The following is a 25,405-nucleotide window of genomic DNA, read 5'->3' as shown; positions in this document are numbered from 1 at the left end:
GTGAAACGTGAGAATTGCTAACTTTATGCCAGTTGAGTGATGTTCATTAATAGTTGCATAAACAAAAGTATTCCTTTATATTGAAAGAAAATATATTAGAGAGTAAAAACGCAAGGAGTGTTTGGTAAAAACACTTTGTTTGTGTTGTTTTGTGTGAGATTAATGGAGTTTTGTTTTTAAATCCCATTTTTGTATCCCTTTTTTATGTGGTTGCGTGAAGGAATAATAATTAGGGATTTTTGAGAATATATTTGACAAATGCAAAAGCCATATGAACCCTTTTTGAAAGCTTCTTATGAGTCATGACTTTTGCTTTACACTCTTTTCTTCCTTTTATTTTATTGCTTTTTGAAATTTGCTTTATATGATATGCTTTGCTTTGCTTTCTATTAATTGTAATGGGCTAATGGCTTTGCTTTGTCAACCCCTTTTATAACTTCTTCCTTTTATTTCCCTTTTTGTTGTCTTCTCTCTCACTATTCTTTTCTCTATAGTTTCTCCATTTTGTCTTTCTATCTCCTTTTAAATTGTTTGGTTTGTACTTCTTTAATTATATATCTACTTAGATAAGGGTTTCGTTTCGGAATTAACTAGCCATGGAAGGGTTTGACACGTCGTTTTGAACACTATACTTTGAACTTTGTTCAATATTGATCTTTATACTTTTAGTTTTTGTTAAATTCAATTCATACTTCTAGTTTAACGTTGATTTTGTATAAACTTTCTTTTTTGTTATCTATCGGAATTTTTACAATAAACTTTTTTGAAAACACGTTCAATTTTGTTTTTTCTTACTTAACTATTTTTTTATTATTTAAAATAAAAATTTATTTGGAGGAACTAAAATTAAGATTTATCAAAAATACAAAAACTAAAATAGACAATATTAAAAGTACATGGAATCAAATTGAAAAAACCTCAAAGTATATGAATTAAGATGATATTCTAACCTATAAAAATCATGACATTAGTCCACTCTTTTTAACATAAGATCAGATCTTCGACACTATCAGTTTTGATACTTTTGAAAACTAATTAACAAAATGAAAATAAACATTAACGAGAAGGAAAAAAAGATATTCACCTTTTGATTCGAGTTCAAATACTACGAGAAAAAAATAATATAAACTCGAGAATATACAGACCATATAACAAGAAAAATTATCGTATTATTATGACACGTATACTACCTCAATTTATTATTTGATAATGAGTATTAATTTAATTTTTAAACTATATACTACCTCTATTTATTATATGATTGTTTAGTTACTATTGTGTGACAAATAGAATGAATGAAAATAAAGATGGTAAGAAAATTTTATGAGTAGTGACAGAAATTTTTCTCACATAAAAAGGAATTTGAGTGATTGAAGAAAGAGCATTAGCACTTGCAATTGAATGCCAAGTGACCCACAAAAGGAACATTTAGTCAACTATTCGAAGAATCAAAACAATGCTTTATCCTTCTAGATCTTAATCGGGTGGCTGAGGATTGAAGATGGCCCATCATCATCATCAAGCTTTTTAGGGAAAAACATAAAATACAGAAGTCAAAAGGACAGATTTGGACTGTCGAAAAGTCAAAAGGTGGTGATTTTTAATGGTGGGGTGTGTGTTGTTTGGATTCTTTGACAAGCAAGAAGAGAACCAACCAACATCACATTAAAAAAAACTATGTCTAGTGGATTATGTTTTGTCAAATTAGATCACCACCGCCAAGTTTGAGGGACGTTAGACGAAGAAGTTGAGAAGCATGAAGTTGTGAATTCTACTTGTTGTTTGATTCGAAAGTTTACGAATCTCGTTACTAAAAAATTTCAATTTTGTATCTTGCTAACTCTTTAAGCAATAGGTTTAAAGGGTTTATAACTTTCGAGAGCCTCACAACTTCACTATTTATTACAAAAAATCTTCATATCGTTATTAATATTCGGAGATTACGTTATCATCAAAATTATGCGTCTTTAACTAGTTATTTGGATCCATATAAGCATTAAAACGAACAAACTCATTAAATTTTGACGATATTATTTTGCAGTATACAAAATCATAAAACGCAAAAAGATATTTTTTGTAATTCCATCACACATATTTCATATACTTCCATCTAAATTGTTCCTCCATCCCACGTTAAAAAGTTTACATGTAAGTTTGATTTGGAAGAGGATACATTTTAGACACACTAGCAAAAATAATAATAGCAATCCTCAATGAAATAAAACCATTTCTGACACCATTGTGGGTTTATGTACAGAAGCAATGCAAATCTCAACAGTAGTATGACATATCAGGCTGATGGAATGTTTCTAAATCAATGAATGCTCCATCTTCTTATTCTTCTTCTTCTAGTTTTTGATTAGATTGACCTTTTGTAGGCAATAAAACTGGGATTATTGGACATTAGTGTTCAATATATGATCCACAAAGATCTGGATTGCCATAGAAACTACTCGGAGGATATGTGAAGTGTGGTGCTGTGTTGGGATCATACCTGATAGATTGTTGTATGAAACATTGAAGGTGGAAAGAAAATCGAGTGTACCAAGTTCAGGAGGAATATTTCCACTCAATAAGTTATTGGAAAGATCTAAACTCTCTAGTTGTTTAAGATTGGAGAATACTTTTGGTATACTTCCTACCAACTTATTGTAAGAGAAATTCAAGGCATGAATTTGTACCAAGTCTCCAATTTGTTGAGGAATATCACCTGTTAGTTGGTTACTTGATAAATCAAGTCCACACATATAGTTTAGAATATTCTCTTTGTAACTCTTGGACCTATGCTTTGTAGTAAAATCCACTTCCATGTCTACTGTTGATGAGCTTGTAGGCATATAACACACCCAACCATAGATGTTTATATGACCACATCTGTCTTGACTTTCAATAGTACCAACCTCAAGGTCACTAAAATTTGGAATGTCTATTTGATTTCCTTTTATGTTCGCCCCCATGTTAAATTATTGAAGCATGATGGTATTGATCCATTGAGTTTATTGTTTGAAAGATCCATAATACTTATTTCTCTATTTGGGCATATTTGTGTTGGAATTGGACCTTCTAACTCATTCCCTTTCAACAGAAGAACCCGCAAGCTTGTAAATATGTTTAACCATTTAGGAATATGTCCTGAAAAGTTGTTGTAACTTAGGTCAATAACTTTTAAGTTTGAGGGTAAATCAGATAACAATACATGTGGTATAGGTCGTGAGAACTCATTCTTTTGCATGTATAAGTAAACCAATGATGAAGAGTTGAAGCAGGTGGATGGTACTTCACCAACTAATTGATTTTGAGAGACATCCAACATTGTAAGTCGAGAAAGGGAGCAAACTTTGTATGGGAAGTTCACCTGCAAAACGGTTTCTCGACATTTGGACATATTGAAGACCATCTAAACTACCAATCCAAGTAGGAATTTTGCCAGATATCATATTGTTGGATATGTCCAATGCAATCAAGCTTCTTTTATTTTTCCATGCATCCTCAATGTTTCCGCTAAAGAAATTGTTTTCTAGAAGCAAAAATTGTACCGAAAACATGTTATCGAACACAGAAATTTGTAAATCTCCAGAAAACTTGTTGTTTGATTCATCCAACCAATATAACATCTACATTTGTTCCATAGATGGAGGAAGGTTGCCTTCAAAATGATTTTTTGATATATTGAAGACGTCAAGTTGTGGTAGAAGGAGAGACCCAAGTGGGTTGGCAATTGACCACTAAAAATTATTACTTGAAATTTCTAAAAGCCTCAAACCGGTGTGATTTCATGTGGAGAGTTGAAAAGGTCCAGTAAGTGAGTTGTTACTCAAATCCAAATAGTAAAGTTCGGGTTATTCTGTAACAACCAGAGAGGGAAAGGTCCAACCAAGTGGCTATGAGAAAGATCAATGTATTTCAAGTTATGCAGCCGTGAGAGCAAGAAAGGTGGGAATTTTGATGCAGCTTTGTCATTGAGATTACAACTAGGCAGTGATAGGATTTCCAGCTGAAATTTAGGGTGCCATAGATGTAGTCCTTCTGTTTCCACTTGAATGCTGTTTCCAACAATATTATTCCTTCCTGATAGTGTGAAAAGTTGAAGATTAGAGAGGTTAGCTAAGGAGGAGGATGAGAAAAGAGCCTTCAAAGTGATCATTTTCATAAAGGGATAAGTACTCAATTGATGTGAGTTTGGAAATAGCTATGTCTGCAATTTTTCCACTAGATCGATTATGTGAAGATATCCACAGCTTAAGACCACTCATGTTCCCAACACATTCTGGAAATTCCACTCATGCATGTTAGTTTGTTTGTTCTCATACCGTTTCACTGATTTTAAACCAAAGAGATCAAAATTTTGTTTGATATTTGTTTTTTGCCGCTTCAAAAGAAATATAATAAATCCACTTGAGAGGAAGATTAATAAATTTAAAATGATTATTCACACAAGATTTAGAAAAAAAAAAAAACGACAAATTAAATTAAATTTAAATATTTATACGTGACTTAATTACTTTCTTCGCTATTTAACCATGATTAAGGACTGTTATGTGTACATGAGTTAATCAGTATCTATCAAATTTGACATGATTAATAGTCAGTAATCCTTATTTTATGTTTAGATTATTAAAAGAAAACGTATGTTTTATGGCTTCTCAATCTTTAATTTATTCCATTGCCATATACATTCCATTTGTAAACTTCTAAAATTTTCAAAATTTGTTGAATTTAAACTCATCCACTCATCTTTTTGGTCAATTTATGATTTAATAGTCCTATTCATAAATAATTTCATTTTAATAATCCTTACTGCTTATGCCATAGTCTCCGTTCCCTGCATGCCTTTTCATCACAAATTAAAGAATGAAATGATATAAAACTACATATATAAATTAAACGAAGTAAAGTTAAAATGTTATAGATACGAATGAACTGAATATCACATTTGAATGAAAGAAATCTTAATCAAATAAAGACTTAAAAGGATTTAAAGTTATTATCTATATCAACTAGAGATATACATTTATCTTCAACGACTCAATTATAGGAATTATAACGAAAATAAAAATATGTTGAAAGAACTCGTATTTGATTTGTGTTCAAGATAAGATAAGGTTTTGATAGAGTTATACACACCATTATTTTTGTTTTCTTTTGATATACTATTTCCGAGTCCAAGTACTTTTCATATTATAATATACTAATCATCTACTGATCTTCCCTTTCATTTCAATTTAATAATTAAGAAAGAAAGGATGGTCTCTGTTCTACTTTCCATACATATAGCCTAATTAAGAAAACTGCAATATCATTCAAAGGTGTAAAAATGAAGTCTAAGTACTTCAGAGTATTATTAATGACGTTCATTGTTATGGCTCATAATTTTCAGATATCTACGGAATGTCAAGAGGATGAAAGATTGGGTTTGTTAGGTATAAAGAGCTTTTTCTTATCAAATGATAACACCTTCAAGAACTACAATAATCCTTTTGATTCTTGGGTTGGAGCTAACTGTTGCAATTGGGATCGAGTTAAATGCAGTAATGATGATGATCTCTCTTCTACTGCCCATGTGATTGAGCTTTTTCTCTATGACTTGTTGAGTTATGATCCTAATAACAATACAACTTCTTTGTTAAGTGCTTCTCTATTTCAAGATTTGAAGCAATTGAAAACTCTTGATTTGTCTTATAATGCTTTCTCTCATTTCACTGCAAATCAAGGTGTGTTGTGTATATTTAATTTCTTTCTTTCCCTTCCTATATATATATATATTGTAATTTATTTCATTCTAAGCTAATTGATAATTTATGTTGTTTTTCTTTCCCTTCTATCTTTAGGACTCAATAAACTAGAGAGTTTAAATCTTACTCGGAATTATTTTGATAATCAAATCATTCCATCTTTGAGTGGACTTCCGTCGATGAACAAGTTGGTGCTTGAAGCAAATTTATTAAAAGGCTCTATCACTTTACTTGGTTAGTTATCCAACGTTCAATTTTAATTAAATTTCACAATTATTTTTGCCTAACTTCATCGGGATTTGTATATACATATCTTTGAAGTCCGCAGTTTATATTTCTACACCAAATCTCAAATCCAACTCTATATTAATTTTGTTTCGTTTTTTCTTTTTCTATGCAATCGTCAAATATAGGTTTGGAACACTTGACAGAATTGCATCTTGGTGTCAATCAACTCAATGAGATATTACAATTGCAAGGTATACCGCTTAAATATATTATATACTGCACGTATCTCTATGAATTTCACCCGATTATCTAACTATATATATAGTTAATTGTCACGTGACAAAATCTTCCTACTATGTTAATTGCTTTAAAATGCATTTTATTTTTTTATTACGTGACAAAATCATTTTATGCACGTAAAATAATGCATAAAAATAATTTTTCCATTAGTAATATTGAAAATTTTGAAATATATAGATATTAGGGTTTTGGGAAAACTCTCCAATCTTACTTTCAATATTCACAAATCCTCACATAAATATTAGATATTGTAATGGCTATTTTTAAGCATAGAAGTATATGTATATATGTATATATTATATATGTGTGCGTGTATATATTCTTTTTCTAATATGAAATGATATTTTGAATTAAAATCATATATTGTTTGGTTCTTTTTTTTTTTTTTTTTTTTTTTTACCTGTTTTGTGTTGTTTTAATTTGGTAAAAACAGGTTTAGAAAATTTGAGGGTGTTGGATCTAAGTTACAATAGATTGAATATGCTCCCTGAACTTCGAGGTAACAATGAATAATTGATATATCAAATTGATTAATTAGTTTGTTTTGCATATAACTAATATATATATATATATATATATATATATATATAATAGAGTTGAAAATGACATATATTTTTTTTTCAAACTAATATGAAATTAATTATTTAAAAGGGAAAGACTTTAATTTGCAGATTGACTTATTGATCGATGAACTTATTAATTCTAAATTATATAGAAGTGTTCAATGATTCACTTGCCGGCCCTATTACCTCTTCTTCTAATATCAATTTGAATTTTTAATATTAATAACAAATTTATCTTGAATATTTATTTATCTCTAGTAATGTAATATATTTCTCTTTGAGACAGGTTTGAAAAGGTTGAGAGTTTTGGATCTAAATGGTAACCATTTGGATGGAACAATACAAGGTTCATTTTAAATCTTGTTTGATTATTCTTTGGGTTTGTCGTTTGTATTTGTTCTTGGGATCAATGATAGTCACTTACAATGATTGTCATAATCGATAGAATGTTTTGATCAAAATAACTTAACTACTTGGCTTGTTGTACAGGATTGGATGGATTTTCAAGTTTGAATAAATTGGAGATTTTAAATCTTCAAAATAATAATTTCAACAATAGTATCTTTTCATCGTTGAAAGGACTTGTATCATTAAAGATTTTGAGTCTCGATGGTGACAATGATCTATGTGGTATTATTCCTACCGAAGGTAATTAATTAGTATTTATCATATTTAAATTCCTTTAGCATTTATGTTCCATTTTCATTTTTTGTTTCATTTTTTTTTTTATAGATATTGCAAAATTAAGGAGCTTGGAAATTTTGGATCTTTCTAACCATAATTATTATGATGGAGCCATACCTTTGCAAGGCAAGTGAATAATATATGGTTACGAAAAATAATTAATGGTATAAGTTTGAAGAGATAATTCAAAGTAAAGCTAATGAGGTGTATGTGTGTTATTGTGTTCTTTGTTGTGATCATGAACCAGATTTGAAGAACTTGAAAGTATTGAATCTATCACACAATCAATTCAATGGTTCACTACCAATACAAGGTAATTGCGTGTTCTTACAATAATTTGACAATAGGAGGATTCTAACTTTGTCTCACACGTTCTTGTTTTTATTTTAAATCAATGAAAGTGTTGATTTAATTCATTTTCTAATGCAGGATTTTGTGAAGCAAACAACCTAATTGAGTTGAAACTAAGAAATAATCAAATCAAAGGTGAATTATCAGAATGTATTGGAAACTTCACTAAACTTAAAGTTGTTGATATCTCATATAATGAATTTAGCGGAAAAATTCCGACCACAGTCTCCAAACTCACATCATTGGAGTACTTATCCCTTGAAGAAAATGACTTTGAAGGCACTTTCTTATTCTCCTCCTTAGCTAACCACTCTAACCTCAGACATTTTCACCTATTAGGTGGAAACAATATTCAAGTGGAAACTGAAGAATTACATGAATGGCAACCTAAATTTCAATTGGAAACCCTCTCAATGCCTGGTTGTAACCTCAATGAACAAACTGCATCAAAATTCCCCACTTTCTTACTCTCACAGCATAAGTTGAAATATCTTGACCTTTCTCATAACCACTTGATTGGACCTTTTCCTTTCTGGTTGCTACATAATAATTCTGCGTTGAACTCTTTGGATTTGAGGAACAACTCACTTTCAGGACCTCTTCAACTCTCCAAACGAAACCACACCAGTTTGAGGCATTTGCAAATCTCAAGTAATAATTTTAGTGGTCAATTGCCTACCCACTTAGGTCTCCTTCTACCGCAAGTTGACCACTTCGATATATCAAAAAATAGTTTTGAAGGAAATCTTCCTCCATCTATGGAACAAATGAAGATGCTATGTTGGTTGGATGCATCAAACAACAAATTTTCTGGAGATATACAAATATCTATGTTCGACAACACATCTTCACTACAATTTTTGCTTCTAGCAAACAATTTCTTTAGTGGAAACATTGAGGATGCATGGAAAAATAAAAGAAATTTGACTGCATTGGACATATCCAACAACATGATATCTGGCAAAATTCCTACTTGGATTGGTAGTTTAGATGGTCTTCAATATGTCCAAATGTCAAGAAACCGTTTTGCAGGTGAACTTCCAATACAAATTTGTTCCCTTTTTGGACTTACGATGTTGGATGTCGCTCAAAATCAACTAGTTGGTGAAATACCATTTAACTGCTTCAACTCTTCATCATTGGTTTACTTATACATGAGAAAGAATGGGTTCTCAAGAGCTATACCACAGGGATTATTATCTAGTACTGCCTCAATTTTGAAAGTTATTGATCTAAGCTACAACAACTTTTCAGGATATATTCCTAAATGGTTCAACATATTTACAAGCTTGCGGGTTCTTTTGTTGAAAGGGAATGAATTGGAAGGTCCAATTCCAACACAATTATGTCAAATTACAAAAATAAGTATTATGGATCTTTCCAACAATAAACTCAGTGGAACGATACCATCATGCTTCAATAATATAACATTTGGAGACATAAAAGTAAATCAAACAAACATTCCAAATTTTAGTGATCTTGAAGTCACTACTGATACCTCGAATGTTGATACTGATAATGGATGTGGCAATGTAAACATCTATAGTAGGATATGTTATATGTTTAATACATATTCATCAACAGTACAAGTGGAAGTGGACTTTACTACAAAACATAGGTACGAGAGTTACAAAGGAAATATTCTAAACTATATGTCTGGACTTGATTTATCAAGTAACCAACTAACAGGTGAGATTCCTCAACAAATTGGAGACTTGGTACAAATTCATGCCTTGAATTTCTCTTACAATAGGTTGGTAGGAAACATACCAAAAGTATTCTCCAATCTTAAACAACTAGAGAGTTTAGATCTTTCTAATAACTTATTGAGTGGGCATATTCCTTCCGAACTTGCTACACTCGATTGTCTTTCTATCTTCAATGTGTCATACAACAATTTGTCAGGTATGATCCCAACAGCACCACACTTTACATATCCTGAGAGCAGTTTCTATGGCAATCCTAATCTATGCGGATCATACATTGAACACAAATGTTCAAGCCATGCTTTACCAACAGACAACCAATATACAAATTTGGAAGAAGAAGCAGATGGAACATTCTTTGATTTAGAAGCATTCTTCTGGAGCTTTGGAACTTCCTACATCACACTGCTCTTGGGATTTGTAGTGGTTCTATGCATAAACCCACAATGGCGTCAAAGATGGTTTTATTTTATTGAAAACTGCTGTTATTATTTTTGCGAGTGTCACTAAAATATGTATCCTTCCGAATCAAACATTGTAAGCTTTTTCTTGGAAGTATATTAATGTGTGATGGAATTATAGATGTCCTGATCTTTCTGCAAAAAATTTAGTCACTTGCTTTCCTCTTCTAAGCTGACAAATACATATGGGAATTATAAATATGGGAATTAAATTAATTATTTAAAGCTAATAATTTAATTTGAATATATGCATGATCAGCTTGAAGCCTTGAAACCAATTATCAGAATACCCAATAATCACATGTGAGAGCTTTTTGAATTCAGTCGCAATGAAAATTTGTTCCATTATATTATTTCACTCCATCTAAATTTATTATGATGAGGGACTATATAATTCATGAAAGTTTGTTGGATTTTGTAACTCTTTTGCACTGCTAATTAATTTCTTAGACTGTCTCTATGCCACTGAACTGCAGCTCCAGCAATGGCAATAATGGAGTTTTTCAAGAGTATAATTTTGTTGGAGCATTACAATGGTCAGGTTTGAATGTCGAAAGTGCCAATTTCAACTAAACTATACCATCTTAAAATGAGTTTGAAGTGGAAACAACTATTTCCCAACTCACACATCAATTATTGTGGGCTTATCCCTTTATGAAAATAACTTTGAAGGCACTTTCTCATTCTCCTGATCCTTAGCTAATTATTAACCACTCTAAACCTTAGGTGGAAACATTCAAGTGGAAACGGAAGAATAATTATTACATGATCAATATATATGACAACCTAAATTTCAATCAATGACCAAACTGCATCAAAATAGTTCCCAACTTTCTTACTCTCTTCCTAACATAAGTTGAAATACTTGGACCTTTCTCATAATTAAACACTTGGTTGGACTTTTTCCTTTCTGATTGTTATAGAAAATAATTTATCTGGATATCAGTATTTGGATTTAAATAACAACGAACTCACACTTACAGGGCCTCTCTTCAATTGATCATGATCTCCACACGAAACCACACAGCTTGTTACGTTTGGAAATTTCAAATAATCGATTTAGTAGGTCTCATTTTACCAACCCCACTTGAGTCTATTTATACCAAAAGTTGAGCACTTTAATATATCAAGAAATAGTTTTGAAGGCAATCTTCTTTCATCCATATATTGAACGAATGAAGAGTCTGGTCAATTCATTTGGAAATTTCTATGGACACCTTTTTTAAATTAAACACTTTAGAATAGATTCCAACTTAACTTACAAAGTGTTTAATTTCTTCACCAATTACGAACATAAAGGGTGTGGGTGACACCTATTCTTAATTAGTATTAAAAGAATATTTATCATTATTTGTTTTCAGTCTCACCTTCCAACTTTTCTTCCTCTCTCATGCTGCTTTCCAACCCCTACAGTTAAGTGAGAAATTTCCTCTATTTCTTTATCTTCCTTTCTGTTTCCCCTTACCTAATTCCCTGTCTTCCTCACCCCAACTACCAGAAAGATTAAAAGTGTTGTCCAAATCAAGTTGTCATGAAGTCATTCTTCCAAGTCAAAGGTCTTTCCTCTCTTCTGTTTCTTCCACTCTCTCTCCTCTTTTCTCCAGTAAAATAAGGGTTGAGAGTTAAACTTTAATGTACTCAACTTGTCAAACCAGCTATGTTTATACTTTTCGATAATCATCAAAATCAAGATCAAACCTTGTTTGATCTTTCATATTTAAAAGTTATACAACCGATACTTGGAAGTTTAATATTAAAATCACTTTTTTTTTTGCAGGAAGATTAAACTTAAAACTTATACCTAAACATATATTTAGTTAACTATAACTAAACTTAATTTAGTTGACTATAGTACTAATTCTTATTGCTTTAAATATTCACATGCTTTTTTGTATAATTCTTTGGGTCATTATTATAGGTTTATCTCTGGCTCGTTTGATTTTCTCGTGCTTTATGTATTTTTCCTATTATCTTAATGAAGCGGGAATGATGAACGTGCTTAAAGGGATTCTCACCTAGTGGCGATGTCCGAGTACGCATACTGACCCACCGTTTCTTTTTCAAAAAAAAAAAATAAACATATAATTTAACATTTAATGCATGTTCAAAATTTAAACATATTAAAGAGTTCGGATGAATTAATAAAGATAAAACATATGATTCACACGTGTTTAACGCAAAAAAGAAATTCAATATCGTAGGAATAGTTACAAATATAATAATTAGATTCAAAATAATTAAAAATATAGCAACATTTTTAAAAAATTTGCTAATATATAACAAAATCTGTCAAAATCTATCAATGATAGAAATCTATCACTAATAGAGACCATGTTGCAAATATTGGTCTATCACTGATAGACCATATGAGCCTATCAACCATAAGTCTATTACGAATAGATTTTGCTATATTTACATTTTTTTTAATATTATTATATACTTAATTATTATTCCTAAAATTGCTACCAATTATAATTATCCTAAAATAAACATATGACCATCGACTGACATATAGATGTATTAGCATAACCGAAATGTTTATGATTCAAAACTTTCTCTACTCTCTACAAAATGTCTTCCACTAATCAAATTAAATCAAATAGCTATAGAAAAAAGTCTTCCACTAGTCAAACTAAATTAAATAGCGATAGAAAAAGTCTTCCACTAGTCAAATTAAATCAAATAGCTTTGAGATATCATAAAGCAAAGTTGCAATGGATATATAATTGGAAAAAAGAATGGTATATAAATAGGGAGGCAAAGTTGGTATGGAATATAATAGCATAAAGCCAAAAACCTAAGAGTTTTGAGATATCATTTAGTTGTGTTGTGGAAGGCAATGGCGGTGAAATGGTTATCACTAACATTGTTAACAATTGTAATGATTTTAGTGGGTGATATTTGCAGGTTTGTAATGGATGTGTTGAGGAAGAAAGATTGAGTTTGTTGCATATCAAGTACATGTTTCTGTCCCATAATAATAATAATTCCAATAATCTTCCCTACTACTTAGAGAATTATGATCCATTTGTTTCATGGAATGGAACTAATTGCTGCAATTGGGATAGAGTTCAATGTGACGACACTTCCCACACCCATGTGGTCGTCCTCTTGCTCGACAGTTTGTTGCCATCTCAATATCATTTTCGTTCGGAAGGAAATTATTATCCTTTGTTGAATCTTTCTCTATTTCAAAATTTTAAAGAATTGAAAACTCTTGATTTAAGTGACAATAGATTCACTCATTTTACCAAAAGTTCAGGTATATGATCGATGATTCAATAATTTACCTGCATGATTTTCTAATTATATATAATATGGATTCACTATTCATTATAACTTTTGATAATTTTATTTTTTATGTTTAATGGATAGACCTATATTTTTTGTTTAATGTTTAATTGAGTAGATGTGAAAAATAAAAAATAAATCTAGAAGAAAATCAGTAAACAAGAAACAGTTATCAAACACATTTTTTGTTTCTATTTCTGTTTTTTTCCTTTCAAGAAACAAGAATTAGAAACAATTATCAAACGCATTACTATTTCTTGTTCTAAAAAAATAAGAAACAGGAAACAGGGAACAAGGAACAAGAAACAAAAAACAGAGAATAGAAACGTTACTAAATGGACCCTAAGTTTTTACTTTGAATCAAGATTAAATTTTTATTATATCGGTAAATCTAAAAAAAAATATTGAAAAACTTTTGTAAATGTCAAAGTAAAAATATTTACACAATAGAATAAAATTTTAGATTCCAAGACACTGATAAAAAGTCTGTTAGTGTCTATAAAATTTATTATCGATAGAATATGAAAATTTTATTATATTTTAAAATGCCCAAATATGTATATCTTAGAAATTTTGCTAAATATGTCAAATACTCATATTTTTTAACGCGTACGCCCATTAGTAAATGTAATTCATATTACTTGAGTAAAAAAAATTAAAACAACAAAAATAAAACCCATGAATTTTTTAAAATTGAATCCTAAGGTCTTATTAAGAAGTAAAATTTAAAATAGTTATAGAGTTCAAGGTCACTAACATGGTTTTTATATTAACATTTTCTGGTTTTTTTGGATACATAGGTTTGGAAATTTTGAGAGAATTAGATTTAAGTTACAATCAATTGATGGGCACAATACAAGAGGGAGGTAACCAATTGCAAGCTCTGAATTAATAAATTGTTACAGATTTCATAAAGATTATCTTCCAAGAGTTTTCACAGATATATTGTAATGGCTATTTTAAGTATATTGATCTTGCTCATAACCAGTTGACTGGAGCATTCCCTTTTTGGTTATTACGGAATAACTCTGCATTGGAGCACTTGGATTTGAGTGATAAGTTACTTACTGGGCCTCTTCATCTCTCCACTTCCATCAACAATTTGGAAGTTATGGAAATTTCAAATAATCTTTTTAGTGGTCAATTGCCAACCAACTTGGGTTTTCTTCCACCAAATGTTCTGCACTTACAACCTATCAAGAAATAATTTTGAAGGCAATCTTCCTCCGTCTATAGAACAAATGAAGAGTCTAGGCTGGTTGGATCTATCCAATAACGACTTTTCGGGAGAGGTACAAATTTCTATGTTCAACGACATGACTTTTCTAGAATTTTTTCTTCTGGGAAGCAACAACTTTAGTGGAAGTATTGAGGAAGGATTAAAAAATACATCAAGATTGTTTTTGGTTGCCTTGGACATATCCAACAATATGATATCAGGTAAAATTCCTAGTTGGATTGGAAGTAAAAAAGGCCTTCAATATGTCCAAATGTCAAAAAATCATTTTTCAGGTGAACTTCCTGTAGAAATGTGTTCGCTTTCTCAACTTATAATCTTAGATGTTTCACAAAATCAATTGTTTGGTAAAGTACCCTCTTGCTTCAACTCTTCATCATTGGTTTTTATGTACATGCAAAGGAATTACCTCTCAGGACCTATACCACCTGTCTTATTGTCTAGTGCCTCAAGCTTAAAAATCCTTGATCTTAGCTGCAATCACTTTTCTGGACATATTCCTGAATGGTTCGAGAATTTTACAAGCTTGCGGGTTCTTTTGTTGAAAGAGAATGAATTGGAAGGTCCAATTCCTCAACAGCTATGCCAAGTTGAAGCAATTAGTATTATGGATCTTTCTAGCAATCGACTCAATGGATCAATACCTTCATGCTTCAATAATATAATGTTTGGGATCATAAAAGGTAATCAAACCACTCAAACTTTTAATCCTCCTGGAGTCATTACCTTTTCTTCTGAAGATAGTGATCCGGATGCTGGTAAAGAATATTGTACCCCCTACACGACATCATGTCCTTCAACAACTATATTGATTTTACCTGTCATTCAAGTGGAAGTGGATTTTACTACAAAACATAGGTATGAGATTTACAAAGGGAATGTTCTAAATTATATGTCTGGACTTGATTTGTCAAATAACCAACTAATAGGTGATATTCCTCAACAAATTGGAGACTTGGTACAGATTCATGCCTTGAATTTCTCTAACAATAAGTTGGTAGGAAATATACCAAAAGCATTATCCAATCTCAAACAACTTGAGAGCTTGGATCTTTCAAATAACTTATTGAGTGGAAATATTCCTCCCGAACTTGCTACACTCGATTATCTATCTATCTTCAATGTGTCGTACAACAATCTGTCTGGTATGATTCCAACAGCACCACACTTCACGTATCCTCCGAGCAGTTTCTATGGAAATCCTAAACTTTGTGGATCATATATTGAACACAAATGCTCAAGCCCTGTTTTACCAACAGACAACCAATATGAAAAGTTGGAATTAGAAGTAGATGATGGAGGATTCATTGATTTAGAAGCATTCTTTTGGAGCTTTGCAGCCTCTTATATCATACTACTCTTGGGATTTGTAGCTGTTCTATGCATAAACCCACAATGGCGACAGAGATGGTTATATTTTATTGAAGATTGCTATTATTTACTTTTGCAAGCTTACATAAAATGTAAAAATTGAATTGTATAATAAATGAAGAAGAAAAGAATTCTTCTTATTCAGCTCTTAGCTTCTTCTAATACAAGATGGAAAGTGTTCCCAATACAGACTTTAATTTGCAACCCAACCCATTAAAGGCATATTGTACAAAGTAAACCCCACCAATGGACATTTGCTTTTCCTTATAGTTTTGTTTTCCCTTTTTCCTTTTTCTTTTTATTTTGGTATTAGTTTCCAAGTCAAGACAATTTATTATATATTGAATATTCAATAAAAACTTTGCAAAGTCAAGTCTTGTAATTACATTAATTTCGATGTCGTTTTGAAAGTCGGAACTAAAGTTATCTAGTCATCCTTCCAAGTCAACATTATCAAACTACTTCTTCTTTATCATCATATTTTAATTCTCCAATCAAATTTTCTTTGACCAATCCATATATCCTCCACATCATTATTATTCAAACCCATGTATGTATAACTCATGTTTGTTCTTCTTTATCATATTTTAATCATCTTCCTCTTCATCCTCTCCTTCTTCTTTACTTGTTGTATGCTTTCAAATACTTGCACAAACCACCATTAACACAAGCTCTCTAAGTTTGAGAGAAAATTTCCAAATCAATTTTTAGTGCATATTTGGATTAACTTTTGAAGTGTCCAAAAAAATCTTTATTAATGTAAAAAAAAAAATTGTATGTTCAAAGATTATTTTCAACTTAAGTGGCCTCTCCTAGCTCATTCATACCTTTCAACCACCTCCTTTCAAATTGCTTTGAATGTGATGTGAAATTTTGGCATAAGGCAAAAAACCTCATCCACTTTGGTGGTGTCCAATGGAGTCCAAGTTGATGGTGAAACGCTTACCACTAACATTCTATACTGATGTTTCTGGATGAGTTGCAGGTTTCTAATGGATGTATTGAGGAAGAAAGATTGAGTTTGTTGCATATGAAGTCCATCTTTTTGTCCTACGATATCCCTCATGTCTTCCATAAGAGCCCATTTCCTTCATGGGTTGGATCTAATTGTTGCAATTGGGAAAGAGTTAAATGCGACACTTTTGGCATCCATGTGGTGGAACTCTTGCTCTATGAGTTGTTTTCTGATGAACATTATCATGGGTTGGATGAAAACTATCATTTGCTCAATCTTTCTCTATTTCAAAATTTCAAAGAATTGAAAACTCTTGACTTAACTTATAATGCATTCAACGAAATTACTGGAAACCAAGGTATGTAATCTGTTCTTGATTCATCTACTTCTTAATTATTTATATATGGTTTGATCCTTCTTAATATAAGTAACTAACAAATATTATTATTGTTTTTCTCCTGTCCTAGGATTCAACAAATTTCCAAATTTCAACAAATTAGAGACTCTAAATCTTTCCGGAAATTATTTTGGAAATAAAATCCTTTCATCTTTGAGTGGATTTACCTCATTGAAGAAGTTGTTGCTTAATACAAACAAGTTGAATGGATCTATCACTTTACTTGGTTAGTTAGTTGTTTTATTTATTTAAAGTACTCATCGATATATATCCATGTAACTTAGAAGATTTGATATCGATATTAAAAAAATTTAAAAGAACTAAAGTTTCTAATGATATGATTAGGTCCTAACATAGTTTCTTTTCATGTATACAATGTAATGCATAGGTTTTGAAAACTTGAGAGAATTAGACCTAAGTATGAATGGATTGAATGGGACACTTCAAATGCAAGGTACATTCAGGAAGCTCGAACTTCTTTTTGGAATTAACATCAGCATTATTATTTGAGTTATTATTATACAGGTCTAGATGGATTAGAGATTCTAAACCTTGAATATAATGTGTTCAAGAACAACAATATTTTTTCATCATTGAGAGGTCTTACATCATTAAGGATTTTGAAGCTTAATAATAATGTTGATCTGGGAGGCACTTTTCCCACACAAGGTTAGAAGTCTCGAGTATAACATATGTTCAACCTTGGTGCCTATCTTTTTCTAATTCTTTTTCTGATTATATATTGTCCAGATGTTGCAAAATTGAAGAGCTTAGAAGTCTTGGATCTTTCATTTGATAGTTTTTATGATGGAGTAATACCTTTACAAGGTAAACATATTCAACTTTTATGGATATGAAGAGCATATATGAAATTCTTTAGTCTATGTTGTCACATGCAATCTTGAGTTAGAGATTGAATGAAAGTGGAAGTTTAGGAATTGGAAGACGATAAATGACTTACTAGAATTAACGTTGGCTCTCTCTTTTTGTTTTTCTTGATCGTAAACTAGATTTGAAGAACTTGAAAGTATTGAATCTATCCTATAATCAGTTCAATGGCTCGCTGCCAATACAAGGTATGTAAATTACTCTTTCACAATAATCGAAAATCGGAGGATTCCAACTATTTTACTTTATTGCTCTTGAAATCCACCCAACATACTGATGTAATTTGGTAGTTTCTATATAGATAAATGGTATATAAAATGTAAAAAGAAACAGTAGTATACTACATTAATATTATTAAGAAATATCAATTTAGATTGCTTAGTTTGAACTTTTGATTTCTTTCAGAGTTTAGAAAACTGAATCATTGAAATTGTTGAATTTTGTTTATGCAGGATTTTGCAAATCAAAAAGTCTAGTTGAGTTGAATATTAGAAACAATCAAATTAGAGGTGAATTTCCAGAATGCATCAGAAACTTCGATGGTCTTAAACTTCTTGATATCTCATATAATCAATTCAGTGGAAAAATTCCAAACATAGCCATTTCCAAACTCACATCAATTGAGTACTTATCCCTTTATGAAAATGACTTTGAAGGCACTTTCTCATTCTCCTCCTTAGCTAACCACTCTAACCTTTGGTATTTCAAGCTATCAGGAAGAAATAATAATATTGGAAACATTCAAGTGGAAACAGAAGGAGTACGTGAATGGCATCCTACTTTTCAGTTGCAAATTCTTTCACTGCGTAGTTGTAACCTCAATAGCCAAACTGCATCAGAAGTCCCAAGTTTTTTACTCACACAGCATAAGTTGAAATACCTTGATCTTGCTCATAACCATTTGGTTGGAATTTTTCCTGTTTGGTTGTTACAAAATAACTCTGAGTTGAACTCTTTGGATTTGAAGAACAACTCACTTGGAGGGACTCTTCAACTCTCCACTTCGAACCACAATTTAAGGTTTTTGGAAATTTCAAGTAATCTTTTTAATGGTCAATTGCCAACCCACTTGGGTCTCCTTCTACCAAAAGTTGAGTACTTCAATATTTCAAGAAATAGTTTTGAAGGTAATCTTCCTTCATCTATGAAACAAATTGATTCCCTTCGTTGGTTGGATGTATCAAACAACAAATGTTCTGGAAATTTTCAGATTTCTACGTTCTACAACATGCGTTTATTAGCATCTTTGGTTCTAGCAAACAACAATTTCAGTGGAAGCATCGAGGGTGAATGGAATCGCTCGTTATCTTTTTTGACTGCATTGGATCTATCCAATAATATGTTATCAGGCAAAATTCCTAGTTGGATTGGCAGTACAAATCTTGAATCTATCCAATTATCAAGAAACCGTTTTGTAGGTGAACTTCCAAAAGAAATTTGCTCCCCATGGTTACTTACAATCCTGGATGTGTCTGAAAACCAACTAATTGGTGAAGTACCTTCTACCTGTTTCACCTCTTCGACTTTGGTTTTCTTATACCTGCAAAAGAATGGGTTCTCAGGGACTATACCACATGTAATATTGTCCAAACCCTCAAACTTAAAAGTTATTGATCTAAGCTACAACAACTTTTCAGGACATATTCCTAAATGGTTCAACAAATTTACAAGCTTGCGGATTCTTTTGTTGAAAGGGAATGAATTGGAAGGTCCAATTCCAACACAATTGTGTCAAAATAGTGAAATAAGTATTATGGATCTATCAAGCAATAAACTCAATGGAACAATACCTTCATGCTTCAATAATATAGCATTTGGGAACATAAGTTTTGGTGCTTCGACTAAGGTCACTACTTATCCCATTGCTATTGATGAAAGTTTGGGCGATAGTTGTATCTGTGAAAACAACTATATTGGAATGTGTTGTGCCCCTTTAAGTATACCTATAATACAAGTGAAAGTGGATTTTACTACAAAACACAGGTTGGAAAGTTACAAAGGAAATATTCTAAATTATATGTCTGGACTTGATTTATCAAGTAACCAACTAACTGGTGACATTCCACAACAAATTGGAGACTTGGAACATATCCATGCCTTGAATTTCTCTCACAATAAGTTGGTAGGACATATACCAAAAGTATTATCCAATCTTAAACAATTAGAAAGTTTGGATCTTTCCAATAACTTTTTAAATGGAAGTATTCCTTCTGACCTAGCTACACTCAATTTTCTTTCTACCTTCAATGTATCATACAACAATCTATCGGGTATGATCCCAACAGCACCACACTTCACATATCCTGAGAGCAGTTTTTATGGTAATCCTTATCTATGCGGATCATATATTGAACATAAATGTTCGATAAGCCCTGTATTACCTACAAACAACCAATTTGAAAAGCTAGAAGAAGATGGAGCATTCATTGACTTAGAAGCATTGCGTTGGAGCTTTGCAGCCTCATATATCACACTATTGTTGGGATTTGCAGTGATTCTATACATAAACACACGATGGCGTCAAAGATGGTTTTATTTTGTTGAAGATTGCTATCATTGTTTTTTTTTTAAGTGTACCTAAAATGTTCAGATTCAAACTTGGAAACTTTTTCTTAAAAGTTGATTAGTGTAATGGAGTTATAGATGTATTCTTTTCTGCAACAATGCAATCACTTGTTTACCTTCCCCAAAATGACAATTAGATGCAAAAAAGTATATGACTGTGTGATTGTATTAATATGTGAATTCAATTATTCCAAGCTAATAATTCAAATATATGATCACCTATTGAACCCTTCAACTGACAATTTGAATTTTGTCATAATGAAAATTTGTTCTGGACCTCTGGTGTATTATTCCACTCTATTTAAATTTATTCTGGGCGACTATAATTCATGAACACGTAAAAGAGGCACTTGTACAAGAAAAGAAGAAAAGGAAATACATTGCAAAGTTGAAGAAGAACCCATCAAAGAGAAAGATCAGCCAAATCAAAGGTTCTTGAAACAGCTTTGCACCATGATTCCACCTTCTTCTTCCTCAACTCTTCTTCTAATACAGGATAGAAAGTGGTTGCACTTTTGACCCTTTCTCCTGAGTCAAAAATCTCATCTTTACTCCAAATTCCAACGGCTAATCCTGCTGCATAAGCTGCTCCAAGGGCAGTTGTCTCGATGTCGGCCGGTCTCACCACTGGACTTCCCAACAAGTCCGCCTATAGAAATGATCACAACAATAAGGATCAAGGAGAACAATATCAAGAGTGATAAGCCTGCATGTAGAATACGGAATAGAAATCACAAACCTGAATTTGCATTAAAAGATTGTTGACAGTAGCACCACCGTCCACTCTAAGCAAGAATTCCCCTTTCTCATTCTTCACCTCACCCTTCTCTCCTGCATCTTTGTGCATCGAATCCAACACGTCCTTCACTTGAAAACACATACTCTCGAGTACAGCCCGAGCAATATGAGCCTTGCTTGTAAACCTTGTAATCCCAATACAGACTCCACGAGCATCATCACGCCACCACGGAGCAAACAACCCATTAAAGGCAGGTACAAAATAAACCCCACCAGTAGACTGAACCTGCAATGCCAATTCCTCGATCTCTTGTGCACTGCTAATAATTCCAAGACTGTCTCTAAGCCACTGAACTGCAGCTCCAGCAATGGCAATGGAGCCTTCGAGAGCATAATTTGTTGGAGCATCCCGGCCAAGCTTGAATGCCAAAGTGGTTAGAAGGCCATGCTTGGACTGGACAACCTCTTCCCCTGTATTGAGAAGTATAAAAGCACCAGTCCCATATGTGCTTTTAGCCTCACCTTTCCTACAAGCTTGACCGAGCATTGCAGCATGTTGGTCACCTAAACACCCTGAAATGGGAACACCAGTAATTGGCCAACCTTGAGATATTTTCCCAATGACCTCAGAATTACTGACAATCTTAGGCAAGATTTGTGCAGGTATTCCTAGTGTTTCCAAGGTAGGTTTGTCCCAATCAAGAGTCTTGAGGTTCATCAACATTGTTCGTGATGCATTCGAAACATCAGTCACATGTAATCCCCCATTGACACCACCAGTTAAGTTCCATATCAACCAAGTATCTATAGTTCCAAATAAAGCATCACCCTTTTCTATACTTTCCCTAACAGCCTCCACATTTTCCATCAGCCAAATCAACTTCACTGCACTGAAATAGGTGCTTATGGGCAGACCACAAGTATCCACAAAATGAGTTCTCCCACCAGATAATTCCTTCTCCAATTTTCTACCATACCAAAATAAAAGTAAAAAAAAAAAAACGAAACTCAACCCCAAATTACACAATATGTGGCAGCAAATAGTATTAACCAAGAACCCAGAATCTAAAAGGTGCGGTAAACCAAAATTCAATCCGTGTAAATACAGAAACAATTAACACGGTAAAAAAGGGGGAAGACGTGAAAAACAGGGTACCTGCAAATAGAACTGGTACGAGCATCCATCCAAACAATGGCGTTATGAAGGGGAGAGCCAGAAGATTTACTCCAAACCAGAGTTGTCTCTCTCTGATTGGTCAAACCAATCGCTTTCAATCCATTATCCACATTGTAACCCGCAGCGGTGGCTTTATCTAAAGCTTTAGCCATACAAACCTTCACACTCTCCAGAATTTCCACCGGATCATGCTCCACCCATCTACAGAGAAAGATAAAATCAAACTCTAGAAATGAAGCAGAGATAGAAGAATTATTGAAGATCAAACGACTCACCCGGCTTCAGGGTAGAACTGAGTGAACTCGGCTTGATGAGATCCGATGGGTCGAGAATGGCGATCGTAGATGATAAATCTGGTGCTGGTGGTTCCTTGATCGATTGACCCAACAAAAACATCCTCCGCCTTCGCCATTTTGCTTTTAATTCTCCTTCTCGACTTGGGGATTTCAACTCAAAATCGTCGATCTATAGAGAACTGAAAAACAAGATGATGATGATGATGATGATTGATGAACTTATAGAGCGATAGATAAAAGTTACGACTTTCTTCTCCTCAATTCTTGGGACCTTTTCTTTTATAAAAATAATAAGAAGAAGAAATTGGATAATTGGTAGTTTCGATGAGATATAATACTAAAAGAGAAAAAGAGTAATTTTGAACATAGCGATAACCGATGGGGAATATTATAATTTCCCAACTCAACAATCTATAATTATTGATTACCCGAATTTTAATAATAACTAAAAAAACATAAACTTTCATTTATCTAAAATGTAAACTAATTAAATAAAGTTTTAAAACTCATTTGTTAGTTGTGAGAGCATCGTCTTCTTAATTTTACAGAAAATTCGATGGAGATATTATTTCGATGAACAAAAACTTATTGACATTTAGGAAAGAAATTATAAGAAGATAAAAATTAAATAAATTTAAATTAATAGATAAATATTTTATTATTTTTAAATAAATAGATATAGTTATTTTAAGAATTTGAAGGAAATAAAATCACAAAAGGATTTTAATATTTTGAGTGATACAAATTTTTTGTTATAATTAAAAAGGTTAGGTAATAATTAGGTTAGAGTGATTTTTGTTATCCAAAGTATAAAATGAAATGATGAAGGGAAACTTAGATTTGACTTTGACGGAGAGTTCAAAGTTTATCCTTAACCCTTACGTCATCAAAAGGAAAAGACAACTTTGGGCTTCACTATAATGTCTTTATTCAATACGATGTGGCAGTGTTTTATCTTCCAAGTTGTGATTTTAGTTATATATTATATTCTTTTAGAAAAATGAGTAGTTTATAATTAGCAAAACTTTTATAAATATAACAAAGTCTAAAATAGGTAAACTATTTTTTAAATATTCTAAATTTATTCTTCCATCTTTCTTCTCCTTCTTGTTTGTTACATCGTTTTCCTTTTTTCTTTTTTTTTTTCTTTCTTCCATCTTCCTTTGTTTCATCGTCTTTTTCTTTTCTTCTTTTTTTTTCTAGAGTGTTATTTGGTTCATCATGTATCAGAGTGTTATTTGGTTCATCATGTATCAAATATAAAAAGATCTATTTTTTATTTTTTCAAATTTTTTTATTTGGTTGTTCAAAATCGTGTACTAAATATAAAAGACGGAAAAAATGACAATTTTGGCAGACAAATCTAAACTAAAAAAAATAGCCAAATCTAAACTACAAAAATGAATTTTTTAAAAATTCATTTTAGCCAATCTAAACGATTGTATACCAAATCTTGAAAAAAAGATGGTAAAAGACCAAATCTAAACCATCGTGTGTACCAGATAATAGCCAAATCTAAAACCAAATATCTAAACTCGTGGTTGACGCGACATTTTTTGTATTTTTGATATTTTCCATAGTGGGCCTATGGGTTTTTTGCTTTATTGGAATTGTTCTTTAAAATGTAAATATTTTTCCAATTTGTTATATTTTTAAAAGACCCCTTATAGTTAAACATGGGCTCTTTCAAATTTAGCAAAATTAGTTTGATAAATTAGATTCATAATACACCACTTTTAAATTTACAAAAATGGGAAAATTCAAATCCAGCCCACATTTGAAAAATGAAAAATTACAAATCTACCCACTAGAATTATCAACATTTTCACGCATTACTTAATGTGTTGTTGATACACTTGATATGTTGTTGATATACTTGTTATGCTTTGCTGATACACTCGATGATTTAAATAAACTTGATACACATCATTGGTTTGATACACTTGATATGTTGTTGATACATTTGTTAAACTTTGAAAATACACTTAATCAATTAAGGACACTTGATGCACTAAGCATGATACATTACATTATCGATACACTTGATTAGGTTTAATACACTTAATAAGTTTGATACACTTAATACACTACTGATAAACATTTTATACTTTCACCGATACACTCGACAAATTTAATACACTTGATGCAGTTCATATGTTTGATACCCTTGATGTATTGTTGATATATTTTCTATATCTATCGATACGTTCGATTGATTAAAATACACTTGATACACTTGAGATTCTAATGATACACTCAATATACTTCACTAGTACATTTTCATACATATTATATATTTGCTACACTAAGTTACATCATTCATATACTTAATAATACTACATTGAATTGCATAAAATTTGAAGAAAATGGAAATCAAGTAATAAGTATATCAACCAACTTATACATATAATATAAGTACATCATAACACTAATATACAAAACTGATACAAAGTGAAAGAAAAAAT

General features: G+C 31.7%; 4 protein-coding genes and 1 pseudogene across 6 annotated transcripts; 3 read left to right on the top strand and 2 right to left on the bottom strand.

Moving 5' to 3' along the window:
• Positions 1-2,393: 2,393 nt before the first annotated feature.
• On the bottom strand, positions 2,394-4,253 carry LOC107991800 (receptor-like protein 1; annotated as a pseudogene).
• A 1,091-nt stretch (positions 4,254-5,344) lies between these two features.
• Positions 5,345-14,523, top strand: LOC103500019 (receptor-like protein 15). The gene is made up of 11 exons (XM_051082867.1): positions 5,345-5,711; positions 5,829-5,966; positions 6,146-6,211; positions 6,694-6,759; positions 7,110-7,169; positions 7,313-7,471; positions 7,556-7,633; positions 7,755-7,820; positions 7,937-10,025; positions 10,502-10,566; positions 14,222-14,523. Exons 1-11 carry the CDS (start codon positions 5,345-5,347, stop codon positions 14,521-14,523), a joined length of 3,456 nt encoding a protein of 1,151 aa, XP_050938824.1.
• A 109-nt stretch (positions 14,524-14,632) lies between these two features.
• On the top strand, positions 14,633-16,027 carry LOC103500020 (receptor-like protein 13). Its single transcript, XM_008463203.1, has one exon. The coding sequence runs from the start codon at positions 14,633-14,635 to the stop codon at positions 16,025-16,027; it is 1,395 nt and encodes a 464-aa protein (XP_008461425.1).
• A 446-nt stretch (positions 16,028-16,473) lies between these two features.
• Positions 16,474-20,820, top strand: LOC103499816 (receptor-like protein 56). 3 transcript variants are annotated; one of them, XM_051088734.1, is made up of 8 exons: positions 16,474-17,237; positions 17,347-17,502; positions 17,665-17,730; positions 17,802-17,945; positions 18,027-18,104; positions 18,287-18,352; positions 18,617-19,291; positions 19,375-19,595. In XM_051088734.1, exons 1-8 carry the CDS (start codon positions 16,889-16,891, stop codon positions 19,452-19,454), a joined length of 1,614 nt encoding a protein of 537 aa, XP_050944691.1. In that variant the 5' UTR covers positions 16,474-16,888; the 3' UTR covers positions 19,455-19,595. The 3 variants fall into 3 exon arrangements, with proteins under 3 accessions (XP_050944691.1, XP_008461139.2, XP_050944689.1); XM_008462917.3 differs by having other exon boundaries at positions 16,484-17,237; positions 18,617-20,820; XM_051088732.1 differs by lacking the exon at positions 17,802-17,945 and having other exon boundaries at positions 16,484-17,237; positions 18,617-20,820.
• Positions 20,821-20,892: 72 nt separating this feature from the next.
• Positions 20,893-23,369, bottom strand: LOC103499817 (glycerol kinase). The gene is made up of 4 exons (XM_008462919.3): positions 22,920-23,369; positions 22,624-22,845; positions 21,469-22,435; positions 20,893-21,378 (listed from the first exon to the last, which is right to left on the bottom strand). The coding sequence occupies exons 1-4, from the start codon at positions 23,054-23,056 to the stop codon at positions 21,133-21,135; spliced, it is 1,572 nt and encodes a 523-aa protein (XP_008461141.1). The 5' UTR covers positions 23,057-23,369; the 3' UTR covers positions 20,893-21,132.
• Positions 23,370-25,405: the final 2,036 nt, after the last annotated feature.

Source organism: Cucumis melo, chromosome 1 (genome assembly GCF_025177605.1).
Source record: "Cucumis melo cultivar AY chromosome 1, USDA_Cmelo_AY_1.0, whole genome shotgun sequence".
Taxonomy (NCBI): domain Eukaryota; kingdom Viridiplantae; phylum Streptophyta; class Magnoliopsida; order Cucurbitales; family Cucurbitaceae; genus Cucumis; species Cucumis melo.
The sequence above is the reverse complement of the archived record's forward strand: the minus strand, read 5'-3'. Positions and strand labels throughout refer to the sequence as shown.